This window comes from Mirounga angustirostris, unplaced genomic scaffold (genome assembly GCF_029215605.1).
Source record: "Mirounga angustirostris isolate CCGP_5_RB_7025 unplaced genomic scaffold, mMirAng1.0.hap1 SCAF_6, whole genome shotgun sequence".
Lineage (NCBI taxonomy): Eukaryota > Metazoa > Chordata > Mammalia > Carnivora > Phocidae > Mirounga > Mirounga angustirostris.
Window position 1 is genome coordinate 35,404,570 of NW_026991714.1, and position 25,841 is coordinate 35,430,410.

The 25,841-nt window shown below is 47.3% G+C and overlaps 2 protein-coding genes across 3 annotated transcripts; one reads left to right on the forward strand and one right to left on the reverse strand.

Moving 5' to 3' along the window:
• On the forward strand, positions 1-23,190 carry TRAF3IP3 (TRAF3 interacting protein 3). 2 transcript variants are annotated; one of them, XM_045877150.3, is made up of 16 exons: positions 2-259; positions 3,816-4,219; positions 5,890-6,034; positions 6,159-6,222; positions 6,482-6,506; positions 6,766-6,795; positions 6,887-6,982; positions 13,568-13,639; positions 16,102-16,242; positions 16,367-16,504; positions 17,670-17,805; positions 18,383-18,445; positions 19,916-19,975; positions 21,097-21,233; positions 22,205-22,318; positions 22,944-23,190. In XM_045877150.3, the coding sequence occupies exons 2-16, from the start codon at positions 3,875-3,877 to the stop codon at positions 23,034-23,036; spliced, it is 1,659 nt and encodes a 552-aa protein (XP_045733106.1). In that variant the 5' UTR covers positions 2-259; positions 3,816-3,874; the 3' UTR covers positions 23,037-23,190. The 2 variants fall into 2 exon arrangements, with proteins under 2 accessions (XP_045733107.1, XP_045733106.1); XM_045877151.3 differs by lacking the exon at positions 13,568-13,639 and having other exon boundaries at positions 1-259.
• Positions 19,453-25,425, reverse strand: CUNH1orf74 (chromosome unknown C1orf74 homolog). The gene is made up of 2 exons (XM_045877153.3): positions 25,269-25,425; positions 19,453-24,565 (listed from the first exon to the last, which is right to left on the reverse strand). Exon 2 carries the CDS (start codon positions 24,468-24,470, stop codon positions 23,679-23,681), a length of 792 nt encoding a protein of 263 aa, XP_045733109.1. The 5' UTR covers positions 24,471-24,565; positions 25,269-25,425; the 3' UTR covers positions 19,453-23,678.
• Between the last annotated feature and the right edge of the window lie 416 nt (positions 25,426-25,841).

Consider the following 25,841-nt stretch of genomic DNA (forward strand, 5'->3'; position numbering starts at 1 on the left):
TCAGATTGTGCCCAAGAGCGAGAGAGAGGAACTGGGGTGAGCAAGCACTGTGGCTTTGTCTGTTTCCTGTTTCAGCAAGGTTGCTGTGCAAAAAGAAAGACAGTACGAAGAAGAGAAATGCTAAGGGGGCCCAGAGCCATGGATTGAGAGCTTGCACTTTACTCAGCTGCTGTCCTGCCCCATCTGAGACCAGAGCCAAGATCTGCCCAGGAGCTGGAATGCTGTCCTGAGCTGCTTGGTTTGGAGCCTGGGACCCAAGGTAACTGATGAGGAGGATGCTGTTGTGTCCAGGTTAGGCACCTCCGACTCTGGGGTGGGGAAGATGATCTGTCATCCCAGCTTCCCTAGGCTCAAGGGGGAGACACAGAAACAGATGTGTTAATTTAAGAGTGTTGGGAGTGGGGTAATCAAGAAAGCATCCTGCGCTGGTTCCCGGAGGCACTAGCCACGGCCCAGGGGCGCAGCTCCGAACGCTCCTCTGCTCTGTCCCTTAGAGTACGTTAGGAGTGAGTCAGACGAGTTAGGGTGCCAGCTACCCAGTGATGGGCAGGAATTAAATGACTTTTTACGGTTGCCTTCAAAGCAGGAGTTCCCAAAACAACAAGCTGCCTGTCCACAGCTTAGGTGCAGGCCCTTCTCCCCTCAGCTCACACTGGGAGCTCTGCATCGGATGGCCCGACCTCTGAGGGAAGCCATCTGCTGCACACGACAGGCAGGAAGCAGGAACCCACTTGGAAAGGCAGCAACAAACCACTGTCAGGTGAGGGCCACACCCTGACCTCTCCCTGTGGCAGGACGCCCTGTGGCTGTATCACCTCCTCCCCAAGCTCCACATAGGCCCTGTCATGCTGCCAGATGCCAGAAAGCCTGGGCAGTGGCCCAGTGACCTCTCTTTGAACTACACAGGGACCAGTTCCCTATTCGTCTGCAGCCCATCCCTGTCAGTCAGCCATCCCACATGGCTTCTTGTGTTTAAGCAAATCAGACCGCTCAAGACATCCTTGAAAGCTGGATGGGATGCCCCTCAGCTGTGTGCACCTAATCCTACAGGGGTGGGGGTGGGGGGTGGGGGTTAGGGAATGCTCCCTTCTGTAAGGAGCCTCTGTACTGCGAGTCCCTGCTTGGGTAACAGGTCCCAGGGTCTGCCCCTCAGGAAGCAGAGCGAGGCCGCCCCGCGTGTCTGGGGTCTTGTGCCCTGGCGATCGCGTCCTGGCAGGGTCCGGGGGGACCTTATCTCGGGCTCTGGCTCCTCCCGGCAGGAAGGTAGGAGGATTCTCCATAATCACAGGCTTTGCCTCCTCTACAAAGCCCTCAGATTTCCTGGAGCCAAACAGGGAGGGGACCCAGCGACCCATGTTTTAATGGTGGGATGCAGACAGGCTGGACACCGATTCTTCACCCCACCTCTTCTTTGCCTTTCTGCTGGACCTAATTGTGTCCAGATCACAGAGAAGTCCTTTATCATCATAGCCCACACCCAGAGGTCAGATGAACCAGAGCAGTAAATATGATTTCAACCTCCATGTAGTAAATAGCACCCCCTTCAAAGAGAGGAGGGTGGGGGACAGAAGGATGAGGCATTCTTGATCCTGGAGGGCTAGTCTAGCTGGAGGCCTTGGTCTTACAGCACCAAGTCTTTAAGAACCAAGATCAGCAATCCTAGTTTAGTATTGTAAAAAGCTAACGTTTATTGTGTGGTATGTGCCAGATGCTTAATGGGCCTTTTTTTTCTTTAATTCTTATAACCTTACAAGGGGGGTTGTAGTCCCATTTTATAATGAAAAAAACTAAGACTTAGAGATGTTTAATAGTTTGTCCGAAAGCACAGAGGTCGTAGATGACAGAGCCAGGAGCCAGGGCTCTCTGCCTCCCCGATCAAGGCAGAAGAGCCAGGGGCTGTAGCTTAAGCTACTATAAGGGTAGATTCTAGACATGGAGCTCACCTGTACATAATCCTGAGTCTCCTCCATTCAGTCATTTATAATTCAATATGAATGGGCCTTTTAGATCCTGTTCTGTTTTTAAATAACAGAAGTGGCAGGTGGGAAATCAGGGAACCCTACAGAGTAGGAATGCGGAGAAAAGCCTAAAGAAAGGGAAGAGCTACCCAGGGATGAGATGAGAGAAAAGCATTTACAACTTCACAGTTCTGCCTGGGGTCTGCACTGCCCAAGACCAGAGTATGCCCCTCCACGCCTCGCGCGTCAGGCATTTGAGAGCATGCCTGGCTTGACCTTGCAAGACCCCTCTCCTGGAGTGAGACGGCCTCACCCATGACTGACCCCCGGGAATGAGTGGTATGATCAGAGACAGAGTAAGAATCCTGCAGAGCATTCTGGGCTGAGCCAGATGGGCAACAAATTTCCAAGGAAAGGACAGAGAGGCTGCTACCTGTTGAGTCTGTTTGGCCTACAAATAAACTCAAGGGGCCAGAGCTGCCAATTGCCTGCTGGTCAGTGAAGCTGAGATGCCCTCTCTGACCTATCCAGGAACTGGATTCCCCGGGCGGTGGGTAATGACATTGTGGGACAGAGAGGAGAAGCTGAAGCTGGAAGGGGGAGTCCCTCTTCCTTCATCATCCACTGGGCTTGACTCCAGTGATCAGTGGAAGCAGGGCCCAGAATTTCCAGTGATCAGAATCTGGCTCAGCCAAGTCCAGCCCCAATTCAGCCAAGCTACCAGAGAGTTCTAGGAGAATAAACAAATTTGCAGAAGGTAGGTGAGGGAGAGTGGGGGGGGAGGGGCACAGAGAAGGAAGAAGAGGTTAGAGTTGGGGGTTCTAAGAATAGCAGGTAAGACTGTGTAAAGAGGCAGCAAGTATGGTTTGTACACCAAGCCTGGTTCCCTGGGGACGTGGGGTGACTGTTTTCATCTGTTTCATTTTTGTTTATAATAGCCTTATTGAGGTATCATTCGTGTGGTTGCTGGTTTTGATGGCACGATCTCTGTTTGCGCTAAGGAGAGCAGACCTGGCAGCATACTTAGCCCTAACAGGAAGGAGATTCTAAAGCATGGAACCTTCAGCTTGGAGAGTTATTGAGCTGGAAGCTCTGAAATGGGTTTCGGTCAACACTGGGCAGATGGCAGGTCCTCAGCCAATACTGGTTTGAGTTGATGTGCTCCAAGGGTGAGAGCCCAGTCCTGGGCCAGGAGTGGAAACCAACAGGCCAATGTCAGGATTCCATGACTAGAGGAGTTAGCATGAGGTTTCCCTCCTAAACCACACCGAGGACCAGACTCAGAAGCTAGTTACTAAGGGCTAAGAAGACGGCAGTGTGTGGTGGTCACAGGACTGGCCCCCATTTGGGAGGTCTGGTTATCCTTCCAGGCCTTGAGAAGAGTCACTCACCTATCTTAGCATCAACTTGGGCCAAGAGAGCAGTAAAGATGCTGGCTTTCCTTTTAGATTGGAGAACAGGGAGCCAATTTACCTGGTTCTCTAGAAGTCTCTGGAAAATGAACACATCCCTATCTGCCATCCAAAAGGCTATATGCTCATGATGATTTTCATGAATTATTTCTCGGGTTCCCCTGACTTAGAGGCAGGGTGAGGTCAAGGAAGGTCAAGGAAGAAGTGGTAGCCAAAGAGATCTTTCCACTTTGCAGAAGGGGAAACATAGGCCAGAGGAAAGCTAAAGTTAGTATAGAGCCTGGACACAGGAGTCCTGACTCCCAGCTCAACACCATCACCTCATCAGTTTTCATCCCACATGTATGGGACACTGTGCTATTTCTGCCCCCTGGTCCAGGGAGACAGTCATTTTTCTGCCCATCTCCTGACCCCTCCCCTTCTCCTCCTTCCTGGCATTTGGCAGACCCAGGCAGCTATTCCAGGAACTGGAAGCCAAGCACAACAGGTGCTCAGGAGGTCATCATGATCAGCCCAGACCCCAGGCCTTCCCCTGGCTTGGCCCGGTGGGCTGAGAGCTATGAGGCCAAATGTGAGCGCCGGCAAGAGACCCGTGAGAGCCGCCGCTGCCGCCCCAATGTGACCACTTGCCGCCAGGTGGGGAAGGCACTGAGGATCCAGCAGAGAGAGCAGCTCCAGAGAGCACGGCAACAGGAGTTCTTCAGGAGGAGGAACTTGGAGGTGGAGGAGAAAGGCAAGGCCCAGAGCCCCAGGGCCAAGGAGCAAGGTCCCTCTAGGAGGCCAGGCCAGCCAACTGACCTCAAGGAACCCTTGTCTTGGGCCCACAGGATCTCCTCCCCCCAACAGCAGGTGGGTCATTTCAGGGGACACGCTGCTCTGGACAGGGGCAGAGGTACAATGGCATGTGAGTGGGCTCAGACTCACTAAAAAGCAATTTAAATTAAGTTCCTGCTTCCTCAGTAATATAGTAGCCTCCCTTAGCCACTTAAACTCATTCAGAGATTTTTGTTGTTTGGGTTTTTGTTTGTTTGTTCAGCTATTTTTTTTGTTTTGCACTTGCCTTTTAAGGAAGAAGAAAAAAATTTAAACAATTCCATTGCTAATGCCTAGTTATCAGTTCAAATTTGGGCAGTCTATACATACCTCATTCAACAAATATTTATGGAGTGCTTACTGTATGCCAGGTACACAGGCCCATCTTCTTGGTGCCCCCTCTCAGGAACACAAACACACACACACACACACACACACACACACAAAACCCTCTGCTCTTCTGTGAGGCTGTTGTACCTACCTACCTTTTCTCTTTCACTTGGACCATTCCATTTGTACTAGATTCATTCAGCGAAGGTTTTATCTGGTCCAGTAAGCTTTTCCTGGCTTCTCTAGGCCACCTCTGCTCTCTGTGGTCCTAATGAGGTTATAAATCCTCTAAGATTGTGTAATAATACTTAGAGAACCCATCGTTCTGGCCTGGGAAGAAGCAGTGCTGGCAGAAATCAGGGTGTGCTGAGATGATCTCAGCCAGCAAACCATCTGTGTCTTCTATCCATGTTGTGAGCCTGTGGACAGTGGGGACGGGTCCACTGTATTCCCTGGAAGTACCTGGCCTGGTTCCATACCTAGCCTAGAAGTTTAATCAGTGCTTCTTACCTAGTGGATCTGTCATCCACAATAGAAGGTGCTATTCAGAGAAACGATCCTTGAGCCCGATTGTGAAATAAAACCAACTGTGTACTTTCTATGGCAAGAAGGTTTCTGAACGCTTTTGGTTTAAAAAAAATTTTTTTTAAGGAGAAAAAGAACAAAAATGCATTTAATTAAAGAACTTCCTCTAAGCCTATCAGTTATTGAAGTTTTACTGAGATCAAGTCAGTCTGCATGATTGGCTACTACAGGCATTTCTTCGCCTTTTGGTGTTCTGTTACAACCGTAGAATTTTTGAGTATGTATGAAGAAAATATATTTAAAAAAGAGCGGACTAGATGGTGACAACTGCTACTACACCCCTCCCTACACAACCCTGCTCTACATGCTCGTCACACAAAACCTCAGCAGTATTCCAGCCATCACTGAGAGGAAGGAAGCCACCTCTCGGATATGGAAGGGACCTCAGAGACCATCTACATCACACAGACTCATGACGTGGACAGGAGACTGAGACCTCGTAGAAAAGGCAGGGTCTGACCCGACGCCCTCTCTCTCAGACCAGTTCTTTCTCCACAGCACCATGCTGGCTGTGTGAGGGGCTGAAACCAAACAAGTTAGACCTGGGATTCTAGAGAAAGTCAGGAGATTCAAATCCAGCTCCCCCTTTGCCTGGCCTGGGAAGGACCATTCCCACCAGCCAGGACAAGGGAGGGCAGGAGCGGGGACAACTTTGTAGTTTTCAAGGTTTGAATGGGTTACTTTGGTTTTCTGGACCAGAAACTTGATCACTGGTTCATCTCTCTGCAGTCAGCTGGAGAATCATGCACTAAGAGGCTCTAGGCTCTCAGCATCTCCCACTTGCTTTCCAGGTGTCAGGGACTAGCTCTGAGGTCTTTCCAACCCAGCGTCATCCTCCCTCAGGCACCCGGAGGGATCTGGCTGACCGCCCCTCCCAGGCCGGGGACCTTTCACCAAAGGACTCTCCCACCAAAAAGCCACCCCAACAGCACCGTGGTAAGAGCAGAGCCTCCCTCACTCACTGGGGCCTGCAGGCTCAGCTTGCTGGTAGTGGACAGTTCCTGTCCCTTCCTACTTCCTCTTCTGTGGGTTCTGAATCATCTTATCCTCTATCACTCAGGCACTCAGACAAAGGCAGAAACAGCCCAGCCAACGATTAAGAATGATGCCAGTCAGCAAACCAAGTGAGTACCTTCCATGTTCCTGCCCCCAGCTTCCTTACATACCATCCGTTCCTCTCTTCTAAGCTTTGTTTGAACCCTCACCCCGTATGTGGAGAAGGAACACAATGAACTTCCATGTCCACATTAACAGAGAAAGGAAGACCTGACCCACCCTTTTGGCTCTTCAGAAGAGATCAGAGAAGGAAATGACCTACCATCTCCTGATGTGCTTGTTTCTCTGATCCATTGTCATTTCTGTTTTTATTTCTTCTCTTCCCAGTTATGGAGTTGCAGTTCTAGATAAGGTAAGAAAATCCTCACTTTGAAGAGGTTGACTCAGATGGTATCTCAGGTCCTCCAAGCTCTGACATTCTGGAATTCCATGGTAAACACAGCTGGACTGGAGGGGCACCTTCCTGGATGAGCACAGACACGGGGACCTGGAGGGACTCTGAGCCAAGGAAGAAAATTTACTTGACACAACCTAGTCCTGGCTCTGGTTCTGTGTTCCAGGATTTCAGGGGACCCAGAGTCTTCTTGAATATCTTTTTTCTTTCTCTCTAGGAAATCATCCAGCTTTCTGAGTACCTCAAAGTAAGTAACATGTGAACTCTCCTCTCAGCTCCTTCCCCATCTACTCCCTCCTCCTCCAGTTTAATCGTACCTTCTTGCATTTTGCCCCCAGGAGGCCCTACAAAGGGAGCTGGTTCTAAAACAGAAAATGGTGATTCTCCAAGACCTACTGTCCACTCTGATAAGGGCCTCTGACAGCTCTTGGAAGGTAAGGGAATGAAATCTTTGAACAAAGCTCGCAGGCTTCTATTCTTCTTTCCATACTATCCCAGCAAGAGAAGGGTTTTCTCACTATTGAAGAGGCGAGGTAGGGGGTGCTAAGACCTAGAGGTCAGACATGTCACAGTAAATATATGGGAAAGCTCAGCTAAATCTAGAGTCATTAGCTGGGGTCATGCTGCTCCACACCCAGGGAAGACCCAGAACCAAAACTGGCAAGAATTCCTATTTCTCAATTTGTTGGAAGAAAAGAAGGAAGATCCCAATACATTTGCTATTACTGACTGTGGTAAATGTCAAGTTTTTTTGCACAGGATTCACTCTAGTATTAACTGGAAGCCATCATGCACCTACTATTCAGCTTTGACATCAATGTCAAAGTGAGAAGGGATTTTAGAGATCATGTAGTCTAAGTTTTCTTATTTCACCAGTGAGAAAACGGAGTGTCAGAGAGGTCAAGTGACTTGCCCAAAGTCACATTGCTAGTTAGAGGCAGAACTGGAACTAAAATCCAGACCTCCTTTTTTTAGTCCATTCATTCCACAAATATTCATAGATCATGTTCTTTGCATTGAGCCCTGGAAATCATGAGATTAATTAGTCAGGGTTCCTGCTTTTAGAGAGCTTGTGGTTTTGTCACAGAGACCGATGCCTAAATAATGCAGGGATATGAGAAATGAAATAAGAGAAATGTTTTCAGGATATAATAGTACCCAAGAAGGAAGGAATGACTCCAGAGAAGAGGAGAACCAGGGAAATATTTCTAATTACATAAGTATTTTCCAGACTAATATGGAAGCAGGAACTATATTCTAGGCTGGGGATACAGCACAGGAAAAGACCTAGAGGCATGATATAGTCTAACATAATGGGTTTCCAACTTTTTAATCTCAAGACTGCTTCATCCTCTTAAAAAAGTTTATTGAAAACCCCAAAGAACTTTTTATATTTACCGCATTAGGATTTACCATATTAGAAACGAAAATGGGAATCTTAAAATGTGTATAAATTTTAAAATAACAATAGTAAACCCATTACATGTGAACCTAAATTACATATTTTTATGAAAAATAAGTTCTATTTTTCCAAAAAAATAGTGAGGGGTGTAGCACTGTTTTACACTTTGGCAAATCTTTCTAAAGTCTGAACAGAAGACAGCTAGATTCTCATATTTCCATCCGTTGTAATACATTGTTTTGGTTGAAGCGTATGAAGGAAAATCCAGCCTCACACAGATACATAGCTGGGAAAGGAAAGGCCTCATAGAACTTGTGAAAGGGCCTCAGGGACTCCCAGGGTTTCTCGGACCCCACGGTGAAGCCCCCTAGACTATGCTATTCAGGCAGCTACTGCCACTGGAGCAAAGAGCACCCCGCACAAAGAGAACGCACCACCTCGCAGGCCGCCATGAACATCTAATCCTGCAGTATAGATGGCTTGTATTTAGACAGAGAGATGGGCTGGGAGGGTGTGGAACAAGACTGAGAAGTTTACAGTGATGTAAAAGAGACTTCCGTAGCTCAGTCCTCCTTCCTCACATGTCATTGTACCGGGATTCAGTGTCTATGTTCAGGGCTTCTGATTGCCAAGGAAGTTGTTTTCATCAGCAGAGCAGGAGCCTGGGACAGACAGCTGTGCATGCCAGGTGGTTTCCGGTGCTGAACTAATTTGAGATCATCTCACTCATTTATTCAGCAGACATTTGATAAGTTTCAGCTCTGTGCAGAGCCCCGTGCTACAGGGGCAAAAAGAAGTAGGGCTCTTGCTCTTGAGGAGCTCACATATCAACCAGGAAGAGAGAGACGTGTACTAAATAACCCGCATGCAGCGTGATAAAGCTGTAACAGTGGTTTCTAAAATGGGACGCAGAGGAAAGAGAAGGAAACAATTATTCCGCCTGAAGCAGAACGGGGTAGGCTCCAAAGAAGAGGGACCACTTGAGCTGGGTCGGGAAGGATGCGTCGTTTACCGGTTACAGCGGTAGGAATGATGAGGGGGAAGAAAAAACAGAAAGGAAAGGGTGTTGAAGGTAAAGGAATCAGAATGATTACAGGCCTCTGTGTCACGAACAATTGGGTGTAGCAGAGTGTGGCTGAAATGAAGCGACTGTGGCAGAGGAGTTCCAAAAGTAAGACCAGGGAGGGCTTCAGACACGTCTCTGGAATTATGAGGCTTAAAATTGTTCTGTTGGACACGGGATCTCAAACTTAAATAACATAGAGACTCTTTCCTAAATGAAAGGCATATGTATCACAGATCCCTGAGAATACATGCTATCCCCAGAAGCACTGCTCCAGGCAATCGGCAGGGGAGCAATGGGAGGACACTGTATTTGGGTTTGAAGTCGTATACTTAGCAACGTTTGGCCCATCCTCCCAAGGAGCTCCATCAGTGGCGCTCGGGCAGCACGCGCGCTGAAACAGTTGCGCAAGTGAGTCGAAAATGAATGATCACATCTGTGTTTTGAAATGATCTACGACAACAGTGAGGACTGTGGCTCTGGGTGGGTGTGGAAGTGGCCTGTGGTAACATCCCGGGTAAGGCACACTCAGAGCTCAAGTCATGGCAAGCTTGGCGGGTACGGGAGACATTTCCAAGGTCACCTCTGGAGGCAGTTTGACTCCACAGTGCGCACGTGAGCGGAAGTCCCTCTGGTTGTGGTTTTCTCCCTCCCTTCTTCCCACCCCTCCCTATACTCACCCTTCTTTTCTTCCTCTTCCCCACCAACCCCCCAGCTTCCTGTTTTTCACAAAAATAGATTTTTCAGTTAAGAGTTCTTGCTTCCCCCAAAACAAAATTATCCAACCCTCCACCCTGCCATGGAAGCCTCAACTTCAGTGGAAGGACAGCCCCAGACTGTGGTATTGGGAAAACTAATTCGAAGAATGTGACCAAAACAGGGACTGACATTTTTTTTCCATTTGGCCCCTGTGATTTGAATCTCTAACTTCACATGCAGGGAAGCTCACCACAAACTCTGCGAGAACCCCAAGAATGAGCTCCCTCCATTGCCTCCACCTCAAAGCTGACTCTGGGCCTATTGGAGGGGACGGCACCTGGGGCACTGCTGAGACTCCAGGGCTGGGTCCAACCTTCAGAGCAGAAACAAGCTGGGCAGTGGCAAAAGCAAGCTGTCAGTGTTGGGCAATACAAAACAGGAGCAGGGCACGCTTGGGTTTTAAGTTCTGCAAAGTGGAAACGAGATCTTGAGATGACAGCACAGCGAGGGATTGGCTGTGAGCCCTAAGCAACCTCTGCTAGAGCAGAGATGAGCTGTGGGCTGGCCCTTATGCGGTGAGGTGGTAGTGTTTCTGGAGAACAGATCAGAGGCTGGGGAAAGCCAAACAGAAGCCGGAGCTGAAGCCCTCAGACCAGCACCAGGTGTGTATGGCCTTCATCTTGCTCCCTTTTCCAACCAGGGGTACTGTGCTCTCTGAGCCCTGGGCTCCCGGGGGTCAAATGCCAAAAAAAAGGTCCACAGTAGGCTTGTAAAGAGTGCTTCTTCCACATACTGTACCACTGGGCTTAATGGGGGCTGGGGCTCAGACCAGGAAACTATATGCCCCATTTGCAACAACTTGGCTACAATTTTCTTCCCTGCCTCAGGGAGTCTGGGAAGGTGGAGATGTGGACAAGAGATTTTTTTCAAGCCCCAGACTTGGGTGGTCCTTCATCCCCACTGAAGGGGCTCTCCTGAACTGTCTTCTATTGCCTCATGAATGGAAAAGTAATCTGGGGTACGGCTAAAATACAAAAACAGTTGGGAGAGGCAAAATATTGGATTAAAACCACAGTAAGGAAGGAGAAAGGAGCTACCCAAAAAGGGTAGGAGACAGGGGGAAAATGTAAGGATATTGCTTTGGGCTTGTCTGTTTTCTTCTCAAACTACAGCAAGATAAACCTGAAACTCAGTGGGTTTGATTACATTCTGCCATACCAAGAGTTTAGGCACAAGGAAAATGCAGAGATCTGAACCAGGAAATGGGGGTGCAGAAGGAGTTGATTTCAGGACCCATGGATTAATAGTGAATAGGCCACTCAGGGGAATGCAGCTCTTTTACCAGTTAGTCCAAAACCCAGAACAATGAAAGTCTTTGTCCATCTCTTTTATCTGTCCCAAAGCCCTGGGGCTACTTGAGATGCCAAATCCTGGACTCTCAGCTCTCACACGAGACATTATGAAAAACATTAATAGCAGGAGGCACTTTGAAAAATTATTTTTGGCAAAGCTTTTTACTTTTGCAAAGCCCAGCTGAGTAATACAGGAAGCAGAAAGGGTGGGGGCGCCCCCTGGCTCCCAGGGTTAGAAGAATCAGCCAAACAAGATCAAAACAGGAGCTTTGAGATACCACTTCCTGCCTCCCCCAGGTGCCCTGAAATTCAGTGAAGGGGACAGACCTCAAAACAGAGTTCCCTCCTCTGCACCCAGGCCATTGTAGACCAGAAACGTTTCATAATGTTGGGTTCCAAACACCCAAGCCGCCTGACTGAAAGGGGATATGGCATCTCAGGCTTGGAGAGAAATGTAATATGTAAACCTCACAAGTGTCTCAAAGGGCCTGGTTGGAAAAAGCCAGAGAAAGGATATGAAAATCGGTTCTTGCTAGAGAACAGCCTTTCCTCTGGGAAACCGGCTCTCATTGATGGCACTCTCCCCTCTCCCCAACCCCCTCACACACACAACCTTAAGTCAGACTCAGGGCTGGAAGAACAAAACCCTGCCCTGGGAAAAAGGGAGACCACTACAGGTGGAGGAAAGAACAAAGCAGCAAGGAGGTTGTTAGCTACTCAGCTGAAAGACTGAAAAACTGAGAAACAGATTAAGGCTCTTCCAGCCTGCCTTTCTCCATCCTCACCCTTGAGATTAGCGTCTTTCTTGGAATGTCCAAAATGGCATTAAACCGACCCTGCTCATGACTACATAGAAGATGGCTTTCTGGGAAGCCCTTTTACCACCACCACCACTCCTCACACACACACACCCTGCCTTGATACCTCTCCTCCATTTCCTGCTTTCTTAAAGAATTTCTCATCTTTTTTTTTTTAGGGTTATTTACTTATTTATTTGAGAGAGAGCACGCACGAAAGAGAGCACGAGCAGGGGGAGGGGGAGAGGCAGAGGGAGAAGCAGACTCTCCGCTGAGGAAGGAGCCCAATGCTGGGCTCGATCCCAGGACCCCGAGATCATGACCTGAGCCGAAGGCAGACGCTCAACCAACTGAGCCACCCAGGCGCTCCACTCTCATCTTGAATCCAGTGTGTGTGTGTGTTGGGGGAAGATGGGGGAGGCAAGGAGGGGAAGTATTAGTTTGTTAGGGCTGCTATAACAAAACACCACAGTCTGGGTGGCTTAACCAAACAGAAATTTATTTTCTCACAATTCTGGAAGCTAGAAGTCTAAAATCAAGGTGTTGACAGGGTTGGTTTCTCCTGAGGCCTCTCTCCCTGGCTTGCAGATGGTTGTCTTCTCCTTTGTCTTCACGTGGTGTTCTGTTCCCTTATGAGGACACCAGTCACATTGGATTAGAGCCCACCCTAATGACCTCATTTTAACTTAATTATCTTTTTTTTTTTAAGAGAGGGAAAGAGATGGGGCGCCTGGGTGGCTCAGTTGTTGGGCATCTGCCTTCGGCTTGGGTCATGATCCCAGGGTCCTGGGATCAAGTCCCGCATCAGGCTCCCTGCTCCGCGGGAGGCCTGCTTCTCCCTCTCCCACTCCCCCTGCTTGTGTTCCCTCTCTTGCTGTGTCTCTCTCTGTCAAATAAATAAATAAAATCTTTAAAAAAAAGAAAAACAAGATTTTAAAAAAAAGAGAGAGGGAAAGAGAAAGAGCGGGGCGGGGGTGGGGAGAGGAGGGAGAGAGAGAATCTCAAGTTGACTCCATGTTGAGCAGGGAGCCTGACACCAGGCTTGATCCCACAACCCCAAGATCACGACCTGAGCCAAAATCAAGAGCCAGACACTCAACAGATTGAGCCACCAGGTGCCCCTTAACTTAATTATCTCTTTAAAGACCTTATTTCCAAATACAGTCACATTCTGAGGTGCTGGAAGTTAGGATGTTAACATATAAACTTGGGGGGGAGAGGAATGGGGGGGGGACACAATTCAGCCCATGACAGGGGATAAGGAAGGGAATGTGGAGACTCCTTTAGTCTTACTGGCCTATACTTTATAAGTAAAGGTCCATGTACAAAACTGAAAGGCGATGAGGAATATAGAAGTGCCTAGACAGACAAGGGAGAGAGGTAAGGAGGAAAGAAAAAGAGAGCTTAGAAGATTTCCTTCACGTGAACTCCTACTATGATATCCTGAACCACTGGATAGAGAACCTTGAGGTACAGAGAGGACTTGGGGCCAGTCTGATTCTTCCTTCTCCTATTCCAAAGAAAGAGGAAAAGATCCTCTTCTATTTCTTTGTCATCTTTCCTCCTCCCTACCTCCTGAAAGAGTTCAGTTCCACAAACATTGCTTGAGCACAGACCATGTTCTAGGAAGTAAGCTGGAAAAACAGAAGAAAACTCTGCATGCTACATTTTGGCCCAAACTCATTAACTCACCCCATTTGCTCCAGGGCCAGCTTAACGAAGACAAATTGAAAGGCAAACTGAGATCTTTAGAAAACCAGCTGTACACCTGTACCCAGGTAAGCATTCTGGAAGACACTTCCAGCCCAGAAATCAAGAATTGAAGGAAAATGCCTGAACCTCAGTCCTACTCTCTAGAAATGATACCTGATAGAGATGAATGCACCCATTTCTACTCACTTGGTTCTAGCTTTGCCATTTTCACTTTGGTCCCCAACCCACCCTCTTCTCCTTTTTCCTGGTGGTCTTCCCTTTGCACCCTGAGAAGGAACCCCAGCATCAAGGTCTTTGCCAGCTCCAGGGGAATTTAAGGAATACCTGGAACTGTAGGGAGAGGCCCTAGGTAAAGATTCTCACCACCCAGATAGACCTTCATAGGTCCCAATCTTTGAACAGATAAATTGGATATTATAATAAAGTCCTACAAAATGATTTCCATTCCGTGGGCAACTTTAGTCTAGTAGCAATCCCTGGGAGCAAGTAAAAAAGGCCATGACTCTTGGCTTTTCTATGGCCTTGTTATCCATCTTCAGTAAACTCTCGATTGGCTTGATCTTGGATTAAGATCAAGAGATAGAAAGAGATAGAAAGAAATCAGCTTTCACACTTGAGAAGTGATGGATTTCTGACAAGTGGTGAGATGTCAGATAAGAGAATGAGGTGAAGCATGTGGAGTTAGGGAGAGAAGATGGACCTGGCTGCACAGTTGAGGTCTTATGGGGGAACAGAGTTTACATACGGGTTTGCTGATCCACAACTTTTATTTCTTTAGTATGGCCTGTTTTAACTAAATAATGCCAACCATGCTCATAAAATACCAACATATAATCCAGAATGCCAGTCTATTTATTTTCAGTGGGGGGTAAAGCTGGCCAGCATGAGTAAGTCCACTAACTGGGATATACCCATGTATGACCTCAGCCAGTAGCTCCTGGATCTGGCTTCTAATGAAAATTCCAAGAACGGGCGCCTGGGTGGCTCAGTTGGTTAAGCGACTGCCTTCGGCTCAGGTCATGATCCTGGAGTCCCGGGATCGAGTCCCGCATTGGGCTCCCTGTTCGGCGGGGAGTCTGCTTCTCCCTCTGACCCTCCCCCCTCTCATGTGCTCTCTCTCTCTCGTTCTCTCTCTCAAATAAATAAATAAAATCTTTAAAAAAAAAAAAAATTCCAAGAACATAAGACCCACTCACACTTAAATCCAAATTTTTAGATGATTCCAAATCGAAATGGAAATGATTTCATATTGATCCTTAGATGTGCATTATCTGGACTACTGTTTATTCAGTGGGATAACCCAGAGTTGACAGTAAAAGTTGCCTGCCTTCTCCAGAATCAAAGGGTAAAAAGATGAAAGGGATAGGGAAGGGAAGACCCTAAGTGAATTTGCAAAGCTGTTCTTTTCTTAATTCCTGAAGCCAAGACAATTTCTTTAATGCAAATATATGAATTTAAAAACATTGAGAGTACTGGAGATTGCTTAGATCTCTGAAGCTACAAAGATTAAAAAAAAAAAAAAAAAAAAAAAAGCATGCTCTCTACCCTGAAGTTTACAATCCCATAAGGGACACAGATGGGTCAATAGAGTGGGAAGATAGAGACTTACAGAGGATGCTATGTGAACACTAAGAGAAGCTACCTAATGCATAATGAGTTGGGGGATAGGGGTGACTGGTCAAGATTTATCAGAATTTATATGATCCTTGGACTGAACCTTGAGCATGAGTAGAAGTTAACCAGGTGAAAAGGGTAGGTGATGATGCTCTAGGCAGAAGCTATATGGACAAAGGCAAATGCCAAAATGCACAGTGCTTAGGGGATCTGCAAACAGTTCAGCTTGGGTGGAAGTAGCATAGAATCAAAGTCTGAGCTTATAAGTAGGAGCCATGCCAAGGAATCTGGGCCTGATCCTTAATAGTCACCAAGAGATTTAAACAGGGAGTGACATGATCAGATTTACATTTCAGAAAGTACCCTCTAGCTTCAAGTCTTGAAGATAAGAGAAAATATTGCATTGACCCATATAATAGTATTATTGGAGTCTGAACTAAGGAGATGACAGGAAGTATGGAGAAGAGACAGATATGAGTTGTTAAAGAGGTTGATTTGACAACGCTCCATGAACAACTGATTAGTAGGAGAAAGTGAGAGAAATCAAGGATGACTCCCTGGTCTCTGGCTTGGGAGACTGAGTGGGTGATGATGCTGGTCACTGAGATAAGAAGCCCAGGAGAAAGGAACAGGTTGAGAAAGATGACTTGGCTTTGGAAATGTTGAATTTGAAGTGCCCTTGGAAGGCCTGGGGCATGCCCAATATGCCTAGAGCATTGTGTTAACCCCGCTTACCTCCCTCATCACCTGGGACCCTCTCCCTGCCCACCTTGAGCCTGGAAGAAGACCCACCAGATTACTGGTATCTCTGCTCTGGGGGCAAGGAGAAAATTCTTTTCCTTTCTGTGTCCCAGCTCAGGGATTGGCACACAGAAGCTCAATATGTGTTTGTTGAATTGCATCAAATTTACAGAACTACTCGCCTTGGGGAATGAAAAAGGTGTTATTGGAGATGGAAGACCAGAAAAACAGCTATGAGCAGAAGGCCAAGGAGTCACTGCAGAAAGTGCTGGAGGAGAAAATGAGCACGGAGCAGCAACTGCAGAGCACACAGGTACAGGGATGCTGCATAATCCTTGGGGCTGGGACCCCGGGGTGGCTTTGGGCAGCATGGGAGCCAGCTGCACAACTCCCTGGAACCCCCAAGGCACCCTCCTCTTGTCTGACCACCCCCTCAGCGGTCCCTGGTTCTGGCTGAGCAGAAGTGTGAAGAGTGGAGGAGCCAGTACGAGGCTCTGAAGGAGGACTGGAGGAACCTGGGAACCCAGCATAGAGAGCTGGAGAGCCAACTCCATGTGCTTCAGTCCAAACTGCAGGTACCAGCCCTGGGGTGGCGACATGGGGAGAGAAGGCAGGGCTTATGGGACGGGGGCAGTGACAGCAGCGAGGACAGAAACTGCTGCTGGGATGGGGGTTCCAAAGGCAGCCTGTGAGCATCTGGCTTTCAGTTCCTCACTTACTGCCCACTTTGTACCTGACTCACTGTTTGGGCCCTTAAATCTAATTGTGAGTTCAGCAGGGATGTCTCATGCAAATGAACTAAGTGTTCACCAAACGACACCATCCACATGCAAAGGGCTGGACTGGAATATTCATCAGTCCACTGCCATACTCCAACCCACTCTCTGCACCCCAACCCAGCAGAGCATTCAGCTCAGAAATGCCCACCACTGGCATGGAACAAGCATCACAACTTAGAGGTTGAATATTGACTAACATCCTGCCAATGTGATTTTTAAGCAATTAATGTGGACCCTTGGCATTCTCAAGGGTTCCATCGTTTCCAACTGGTGTTACCTTGTCAAAGTTAACTAATCTCCTAAGCCTCAGTTTCCCCATCTCCAAAAGGAGGCTAATAGTAGTACCTACATCATAGGATTGTTGTAGCATTGAGGTAATCCATTACAAAGCACGTAGCACAATGCCTGGCACAGACCTGCCTCCCATACATATTAGCTTTTTCTCTTCACAGATTTTACTTGATTTGAAACTTTGAGGACCCACATAAAAAATTGACCTCTACCATTTTCCTGAAGCAAGAATCTGAGTAGCCAAATTAATAGGCCAGCGCGTGTGAGTCTTATCAAAGGAGTGAACCCAGCTGACCCGTACAATACAGCCACATGCTCTCATGAAGGCCTTTTTCTTTTGAACCTTAATTTTTTGAGAAAAATGACCCTACCAAAGGAAAAAAAACTGACAGTGTTAGAAGGAAACGTAAAGACAATGTGAAGACCGAAAAAACTGATGGTTTGGTATTCTTTAATTTGGGCCTGACTCAAATGAGCCCCCTGTGAAATATCAAAAAGTCTAACGCATTAAATGTGAGGAACAGAGCAGAAGGAAGAAACAAAAAATCCCAGTGTTTCCATTTCCCTAATACTCCATCTCTAAAATTCTAGTCTTCCTCTTCCGTGGGATCTGTTCCCAACCTCCGCCCCAGCACTGACCTGCTTCTGTGTCGGGCCCCCCTCCTTACAGGGAGCAGACAGTAGAGACCTACAGATGAACCAGGCTCTGCGACTTCTGGAGAATGAGCACCAGGAACTGCAGGCCAAGATTGAACACCTGCAGGGGGACAGAGACCTGTACAGCTCGGATACCCAGCACCTTCAAGGTACTCTTCTCCTCGGAAGCCTCTGGCTGTGCAAGCCGAGAAAGGAAGTTGGGTGGAGGAGAAGGCCTCAGTCTTTGGTTGGGTTTGTGATTTCATTTTACCTCGAGGGAAAGGCGGGGCTGCTTTAATCATCCAAGCCTGAAGAGGCATTGTGCTGCGCTAGCGGGTCTGGTAGTATTGGCCTACTTTTCCAGCCAGTCCCTCTGAGCCAGGTCACGGCTCCCACTTCAGTCACACGTGGCAAGGCTGCATTTCTAATCTGGAAGGGAAAGGTCAGTTGAAACATAAGGCACAGGGAATGTGTCCCATCACAGCCTCTGTGTCAGCCATGATGACCAAATCACGGGCAAATACAACTCTTGATTCAACCTGATGTTGTTGAGGCCAATGACATCCCAGGTATTTGGGATCTGGTTTACCGCTCCAGATCGGGGACGAGTAGAAGAGAGAGGAACTTCCACTTGGCACATATCAGAGGCCATAGACAAGCAGCACCTACTACTAACTCCCCTTCTCGGGTGTCGGGTTCATTAAATCTTAGGTTCGTCTATTTCAGATTGCATTATTTCATTTTCAGATCAACTGAAGAGGTCAGAGGAGGAGAAACTCGCCCTGGTGGCCAAAGTACAGCAGCTGCAGAGTAAGTTCTCTTCCAGATTCTCAAAAGTAGCACAGCTGGCTCTTTGGTGTTCCCGGGTTTGTGCCCCACAAAAGGCATCCAAAGGAGGGCTCTGGGGCCCGGTCTTTGATATCCTCTACCTCTGCATGTTTTCAGACCTTCTTGGAAAGTGAGGTCATTTACACAGCTCTTCACAAGTTAATATTAGCCCGTTTTTGTTTTTGTTTTCTTTTCTACTTCTCTCCTTCCATGCCAATGACAACCACCCAAATTTCCCCCAGAACTGCCATTTCCCCCAGGTTTTCAGATTTTAAAAAACATTGGGTTTTCTAAGGCAGTTATTTTATATATTGACATTCATTACATACATGAGTATGTCCTATAGACTTCTGTCTTTAGGAATGGTTCAGAAAATCAGCTCACACTACATATGCTTCAGTCCACTTCAAAACTACCTGTAGAGGCCAAAGAGGAAAAGGGACTTTTCATTAAAAAGTAGGCAATTGCCTACTAGGAGAACCTAATTCGATTAATAGCTCTGCCGGGTGCCCACCACCTTAAACTCTGACACCTCAACAGAAGAAGTTTCGTGCAATGAATATTAAGAGTAAGGCAGCCACCAGCAGGCTACGAGCACCTACAGGGCAGGAGCTGAATGGGCCAGGAGTCACTTCAAAAATGGTGCTTTTATTTATTCCCGTACCAAGTGCCAGGCACTTTAGATATACACACTGAGGATACAGTGCTGAACGGAACTGACACAGCTCCTTCCCTAATGAAGCTTACATTCTAAGTTAGCTCTACAATAAAGTAGGGAGCTTCTATGAACAATTAAGTATGTGTCAGGTAGTAATAACTGTCATGGAGAAAAATAAAGCAGGTTAAAGGGAAAACGGTTGCTATTTCATACAGGGTCATCCGGGGGAGTCTTTCTTCTAAGGTAACGGTTAAGCAGAGACTTAAAGGTAAAGACATGGTAGGAAGAGATACAAGGACGATGTATTCATTAACAAAATACCACACACTGGTGACTTAAAAAACAGAAATTTATTTTGTTCTGGAGGCTACAAGTCCAAGGTCAAGGTGTGGGCAGGGCTGATTCCTTCTGAGGGTTTTGAAGACAGGAGGTGTTCCAGGCCACTTTCCTTGGCTTGTAGATGGCTTTCTTCTCCTTATGTTTCTTCAGATGTCTTCTATCTAGTTCTGTGTTGAAATTTCCCCTTCTCGTAAGGACACCAGTCATATGAGATTAGGGCCCACTCTAACGTTCTAAAATACTTGGTTACCTCTGTAAAGAACCTATCTCCAAATAAGGTCACATTCTGAAGTACTAGGGGTTAGGACTTCCTATGAGTTTGGTGGGGAGGGACACAATTCAACCAATAACAGATGGGAACATCTTGAATAATTAAGGTTTGAAGCAAAGTTCTGAAAAGACACTGTTTGCAGTAGATGCACTAGTACAGACAAGTTCCTTGTGTTTTCCCACAGGTCTGCTCCAGAATCAATCCTTACAGCTTCAAGAACAGGAGAAACTCTTAACAAAGAAAGGTCAGCAAATTTACTTCCACAAACTCTAAGCTAGTGATCTTTCCTTGCCTGCCTAGAAGCAGGGGATGGACTACATGACCTCTTGGGAGTCCCAGAAAGTTCTAGGAGTCTGTTAAGGCAGGGATCCAGGGGAGCTTTTTAAGGACTGATCATTGGCTTTGAGAACACTTTAACCAGTTAGCCTCCTATCCTAAGAGGTATATAAACTGTGAAAAGAATTTCTACTCTCTCTGAAAACCAATGTCTGTGTTGAACATTTCAATAAATTGATTTTGAACTCAGGATTTAATGTCAATTTTTACACTTTGACCTTCTAAGTCACATCCAACTCCCCAAGTCCACACCATGTTGCATGCAACAGTCACCTCACTCTTAGCCCTCAAGAATCTGCTGCCTCAGCTCCCTGAGAAGAATTCATCATGTATGGGGGTTAGAGGGGGAAGTTCCTCACTTATGCACTCCATGTGCATAAGAAACTTTCTTTTCATGTGCATAACAAAAGAAAACTTTTGTTTTCTCATCACAATCACTATGTAAAAGATAAGGCAGGAATTATGATACCCACATAGAATGGGCAAGAAAATGAAAAGTCTACAGTCATAAGAATTAAGGATACAGCTAAGACAACAATCCAGAATTTCTGACTCCTAGTTCAGTGCTCTCTTCACCAAGACTAAGGCTGCCACGTGGCTCAGAGCCATCTTTAACCACAGGAAGATGAATTCTAGGATTGGACGGCCATTCTCAAGACTGAAATGAGGCCAGAAGGGAGAAGGGGTTAGTTATATTGAAGCAACCAGCAAACCTACTAGAAATGCCACAAAAGAAAATGAATTAGTAAGTATTCTCTAGAAATATATGCCATTAAACAGGACTAGGGATACAAAGAAAAGTAAGATGCCAACCTTGCCTGCAAGGGGCTCGATTTCCAGCTCTGTGTCAAGACTGAGCAGGGTCCCAATGGGAGGAAGTGAGAGAATTCTACTCTGCAGTCTCATCAGGGACAGGTCCTCCCTTGTTCCCTCTCCTCCCTTCCCCTCACTCCAGAGTTCTCTCAGTGATAGGGCCGTCCCTCAGAGGTATGGACCTCACCATCACTGAGAATCTGGCTGCTTTTTTAGATCAGGCTTTGCCTGTGTGGAGTCCAAAGCCCTCCCATAATGAAATGGAACCTGAGGGTACAGGGAAGGAGAAAGAATGGGATTTCAGAGACCAGCTGCAAAAGAAGACTTTGCAGCTCCAGGCCAAGGAAAAAGAGGTGAGATGGTGACCTCAAGATAGTGAGGGGATCGGGGCGCCTGGGTGGCTCATCGTTAAGCATCTGCCTTCAGCTCAGGTCATGTTCCCAGGGTCCTGGGATTGAGCCCTGCATCGGGCTCCCTGCTCAGCGGGGAGCCTGCTTCTCCCTCTTCCACTCCCCCTGCTTGTGTTCCCTCTCTTGCTGTGTCTCTGTCAAATAAATAAAATCTTAAAAAAAAAAAAAAAGATAGTGAGGGGATCATCCCACAATGGTAGGGAAAACTGCTGGGAGGCAGCCAGAGAGCAAAGATTTCAAAGTTTAAATCGTGACTGGATGCCAGCAGGTATTCATCTGCCTTTATAAAATGTCTTTGCTTGTGGGATAATTTGTCAATCTTTTCCCTTCTTCATTTATACTAACTGCTATTCAAGGTTTTATCAAATAGTTACCTTTTGTAAAGTCAACCTAAACTCAAACACATTTAATAAACATATTAACCCCTCAAACTTTGTCCTACAGTTATCTTAAAACTTTATACATATAGTGTCTTTTAAATAATAAAACTCTTTCCATCTACAGACTCGGAAACATACATATCCCCAGAAGTATTCACATGCAACTCAACTATATCCCGGTGAAGATGCTTGTACTAAGATCACCCCCAGGTCTTTTGTGTAGAAGAACTTCATTTTTTGGTGCCCCCATTTACAAAGCTCTTGCACATTCACAATCACGTGAGAGCACTGACATGTATAATATGTAATATTATAATATGCATTATAATCAATCATTTAAATGAACACATTCCAGACAAACTAGGTAAGACAGTCAAAAGGCAAACTGAAACCTCTGAGAAAGGCTGGGAAGGGAGGATGGTGGTAAAAATTCCAAACGAATGAAGGAGTAACTCACACGGGGCCCTCACCCTGACCTGGTCTCTGTCCCAGAAGGAACTGGTAGTGATGACGTTGGTGGTATTCTCCCCCCAGTGCAGAGAACTGCATTCGGAGTTAGACAACCTCAGTGACGAGTATCTGTCCTGCCTACGTAAGCTGCAGCACTGTCGAGAAGAGCTGAACCAGAGCCAACAGTCGCCTCCCAGAGTAAGAGGGTCAATCCTCCCGTATCGCCCTGGATGATGGTGGGACGGTTCCTCCTTCGGCCAAATCTTGCAGATAAAGTTTATCAGCCTGTGCCAACATCTGGCCAGCCTGTTCCATTCAACTTGGTTTATATAACTTGACAGTATAGCAAGTGTCAGCAAACACTGGCTTATGCATCCAAGCCTAATTTTCATGGAACTCTAGAGCCTACAGGGAAAGACTCACTATTAGCTAAAGTACGAAGTGGTGTTCTTTTAGCCTATTATGAGCTAGTGGCAAGAGTGAGGAGAGCAAAAGTACTAAGGAATACGAATAGAGAATAATATAATTTTGCTGCGTTATTTTTCATCCTTGATTATTCTTATCAGTATTTAAGTATTTGGCCCTTGCTGGGTATGGTTCCCTAAGCCAGTGATCCTGGCTTAGGGGCCAGTGACCAGCAGTAGAGTGGTTTTATCCCAAAGGAAGTGACCAAGTGAGACAGACAGTGATATAAAAAGCTTTTTCTCCTTTTTTGACCCAAGGTTTTCCACTGGGCTAGGATGGGAAGAAGGAAGATAATTTTTCCCTGTACCTTCTCCAAACAACCCATGGCCTCTTTCTCTCCCCCACCCCCTCCTCACAGAGGCAATGTGGCCGATGGCTCTCGATGCTGATGGTAATGATTGCTATCGCACTGGCAGTGTTCCTGGCCAACAAGGACAGCCTGATGATCTGACTCACTTGTGACAGCTGCTTGGGTGAAAATCTGAAGCAAGAAACTCAATAAGAAACTCAGCAGGCTGACATACTTTAAAGTGTGGGTTTTACCACCTGAGATTTCTGACTTTATTTTTTTAACCTACTGTAAAATAAACAAACTTCACCTAATAGTCTCTGTTCCTCAGAACTCTTAGTGTACCCCTGAATGACATGTCACATCACAAACATAAGACATTTGGGCATCCTGGTCTCCTCTCCCTAGTCCAATTCAGCTGGTGGTATATAAACATGCAGTAAAACCTACCTAGTCCTCTACTTCCTGGCAGACACTACCCACGAGGGCAGGTATATTTACAGCTACCACACAAGAGTATACACTTGTCCTCCACCACCCTTCTCCACAATCTCTTTTCTTCTACCTCCTCTCCAGTGAAAAATCAACAGATATCTCAGCAAAGAGGACTCCCTAGCATAGAAATGGCAAATACGTACGACCAACGCCACCACCACTACTCCCATGCCTGCTGCGATGCGGACAACTGGTAACAGCATTTTTCCCTAGTGTTCTCAAGATGCTCGGAATTGGTACTTGCGATGCCATCGCTGAGCTAGAGCTGATCATTTACTGAGTACCTTCTACATGAGAGAAGAGTTAAAGTCAGAGAGCCACTGCTGGCAGCGTGACTATCTCAGAGGAGACGCTCAGGTCAGCAAAGTCATTCTGAGTCCTACATCGAGTTCTAAGGTCCTTCTCCCAAGTATTCAGAATCTCCCTCAGGGCTGGGAACAAGCTCTCTGGGACACTAAAGGAATAGAGCAAGACTGGGGGATGACCACACAGCCATGAGATCCGGGCAGTGAACACCCGGAGTGGGGTCAGGGCTAAGCAGTTGTCATCTCCCTGGTTCAGATGAAAGGTATACGGAACAGGATAGCCCAGGAGGATCCCAAACACAGTACAGAGATTCCAGTTTGAGGAACGAAGTCTGCTGCAGGAGACTGCCATGGATAGGTCCCTCTGTAGCCCTTGCAAATGCGTGATGATCTCAGCCACTAGGGCCTTCAAATCCTGAAGCTGGTCCAAGGAGCAAATAGAAGGGTGAGGCTGGGAGCCGGAAACATCCACAAAGGCTATGGTACCAAGCAGCACCTGCTCCAAGTGCGGACATACGTGTTCAGGACTGACAATCAAGCTGTTTTCTCCAATCTCAAGGATGTGAAGTCCCTGGGTCAAGAAGCCCAGGCCCCGCAGTTCCTCCAGATAGCTCTGGAGCTCTGATGCCCCTGCACAACTGCAATCATAGAGCAGAGCTGGCTTCAGTCCCCGGGCCACAGCCAGCACCTCTCCAGCAAGGTGAAGGCAGACGGCTCGGGGTGGGCACCGTCTCTTTCCCATGCCCAGGGTCTGCTGAGCCGCTGCCACCAGCATCTGAGGACTCGGTGCTGACATGGGATCTGGAAGCAACAGCAAGCACGGCCTCCTGACCTAGCTACAGTTCCCTCCCCTGGGCCGCATCTCTGAGCTCTAGACACTTGAGGAAGGGCCTAAAAACAAAGCAGTAGCAGGGGATTATTAACACTAGTCAGTGACATACCAGGAAACCCGCCAACAGCCTTCCCCTAAGTTTTACAGCATCTTCCAAAGATCTTTTTGTCCCTCCCTCTGCTTTGAAATGCTAACCCAGATCAGACAGAGATGGGATCGCCAATGCTGCCTGATTTCTATGGGTGACTTAGTCTCCATTAGTCCCAAATTCGTGTGTCTTTCAGGTCTTATGGCTAGGTTTACATTCTCTCTGATTTCTTCTCAATTTTACCTGTTGTAAACTACTTTCTCGGATTCGAACCTTAAGGAGTTTGGGGAAGAGTAGTGGAAGGGCTATCTTCGGCAAAATTCTAGGCATTTTACCTAAAACTGCCCTTCTGAGACAGAATTCTAGGTTCCAAACGCCCTCATTCCACTGCCAACTTCCCCTTATCTTCCCGCCAATAGCTGTAAGAATAGCGATCTGATTAATATATACTAGAATATGGACTTAGAACCACTGCACCCTGGGACATAAAAGTAATTAATAAAATCTGTTATAACTGCAGGAGGGCTGTATTTTACTTTTGCCGACCCCGCCTTCCCCTTCTGGCCGACATCTACGGACCTTCGGAAGATGGGCTCACTCCAATCCCCACACCCAGTGCTGAACATATTATAGTGACTTGTTCAATGAATCAGAGGTCTCTCTCTCACACATACTTTCTGCTTCCACTTCCGCCGTCGGTTCGCGGGCTCAGAAGCGCCTTCCCGCTTCCCGTGGGCTGCCGAGAAGACGCCGAAGTCTGTACGCTCCGCCACAACACTGGAAATCCCTTGAAACGCGCCGGGCTTCCGGTGGGCGAAACCGGCCTACTGCGCATGTCCAACACAAGCCCTCCCGCCGCTTTCCGTGACGTCATCCAGTCCGCTCGCGCGCCTCGCGTTAGGACCTCCGGGCAGGCGGTGCCGGAAGTGTGGGCGCCTGCGGCCCCGCCCCTTCCGGCCAGACAGAAGCTGGCCCTTCCGGTCTGCGTCGGGACGGGGAGGGACGGAAGTGCCCGAAAGAAGGCGGGGTCTGCGAAACTAATAGGCTGCCGCTGCCCTCACGTGGCTTCCCGTCGTGTTACTAAGTTGGGGAAGCCGGAGAAGGGCACGTAGCGCAAAAACACCCTTTGCTTTGTGTCTGGGAAAATGCGCTTTCTTCTACAAATGAAGCATATCTCGAGACAAGCGACATATTTTGCAGTGTCCTCACCTGTGAGTGGCCTTACAAAGTTAGTTGTCTATTTACTT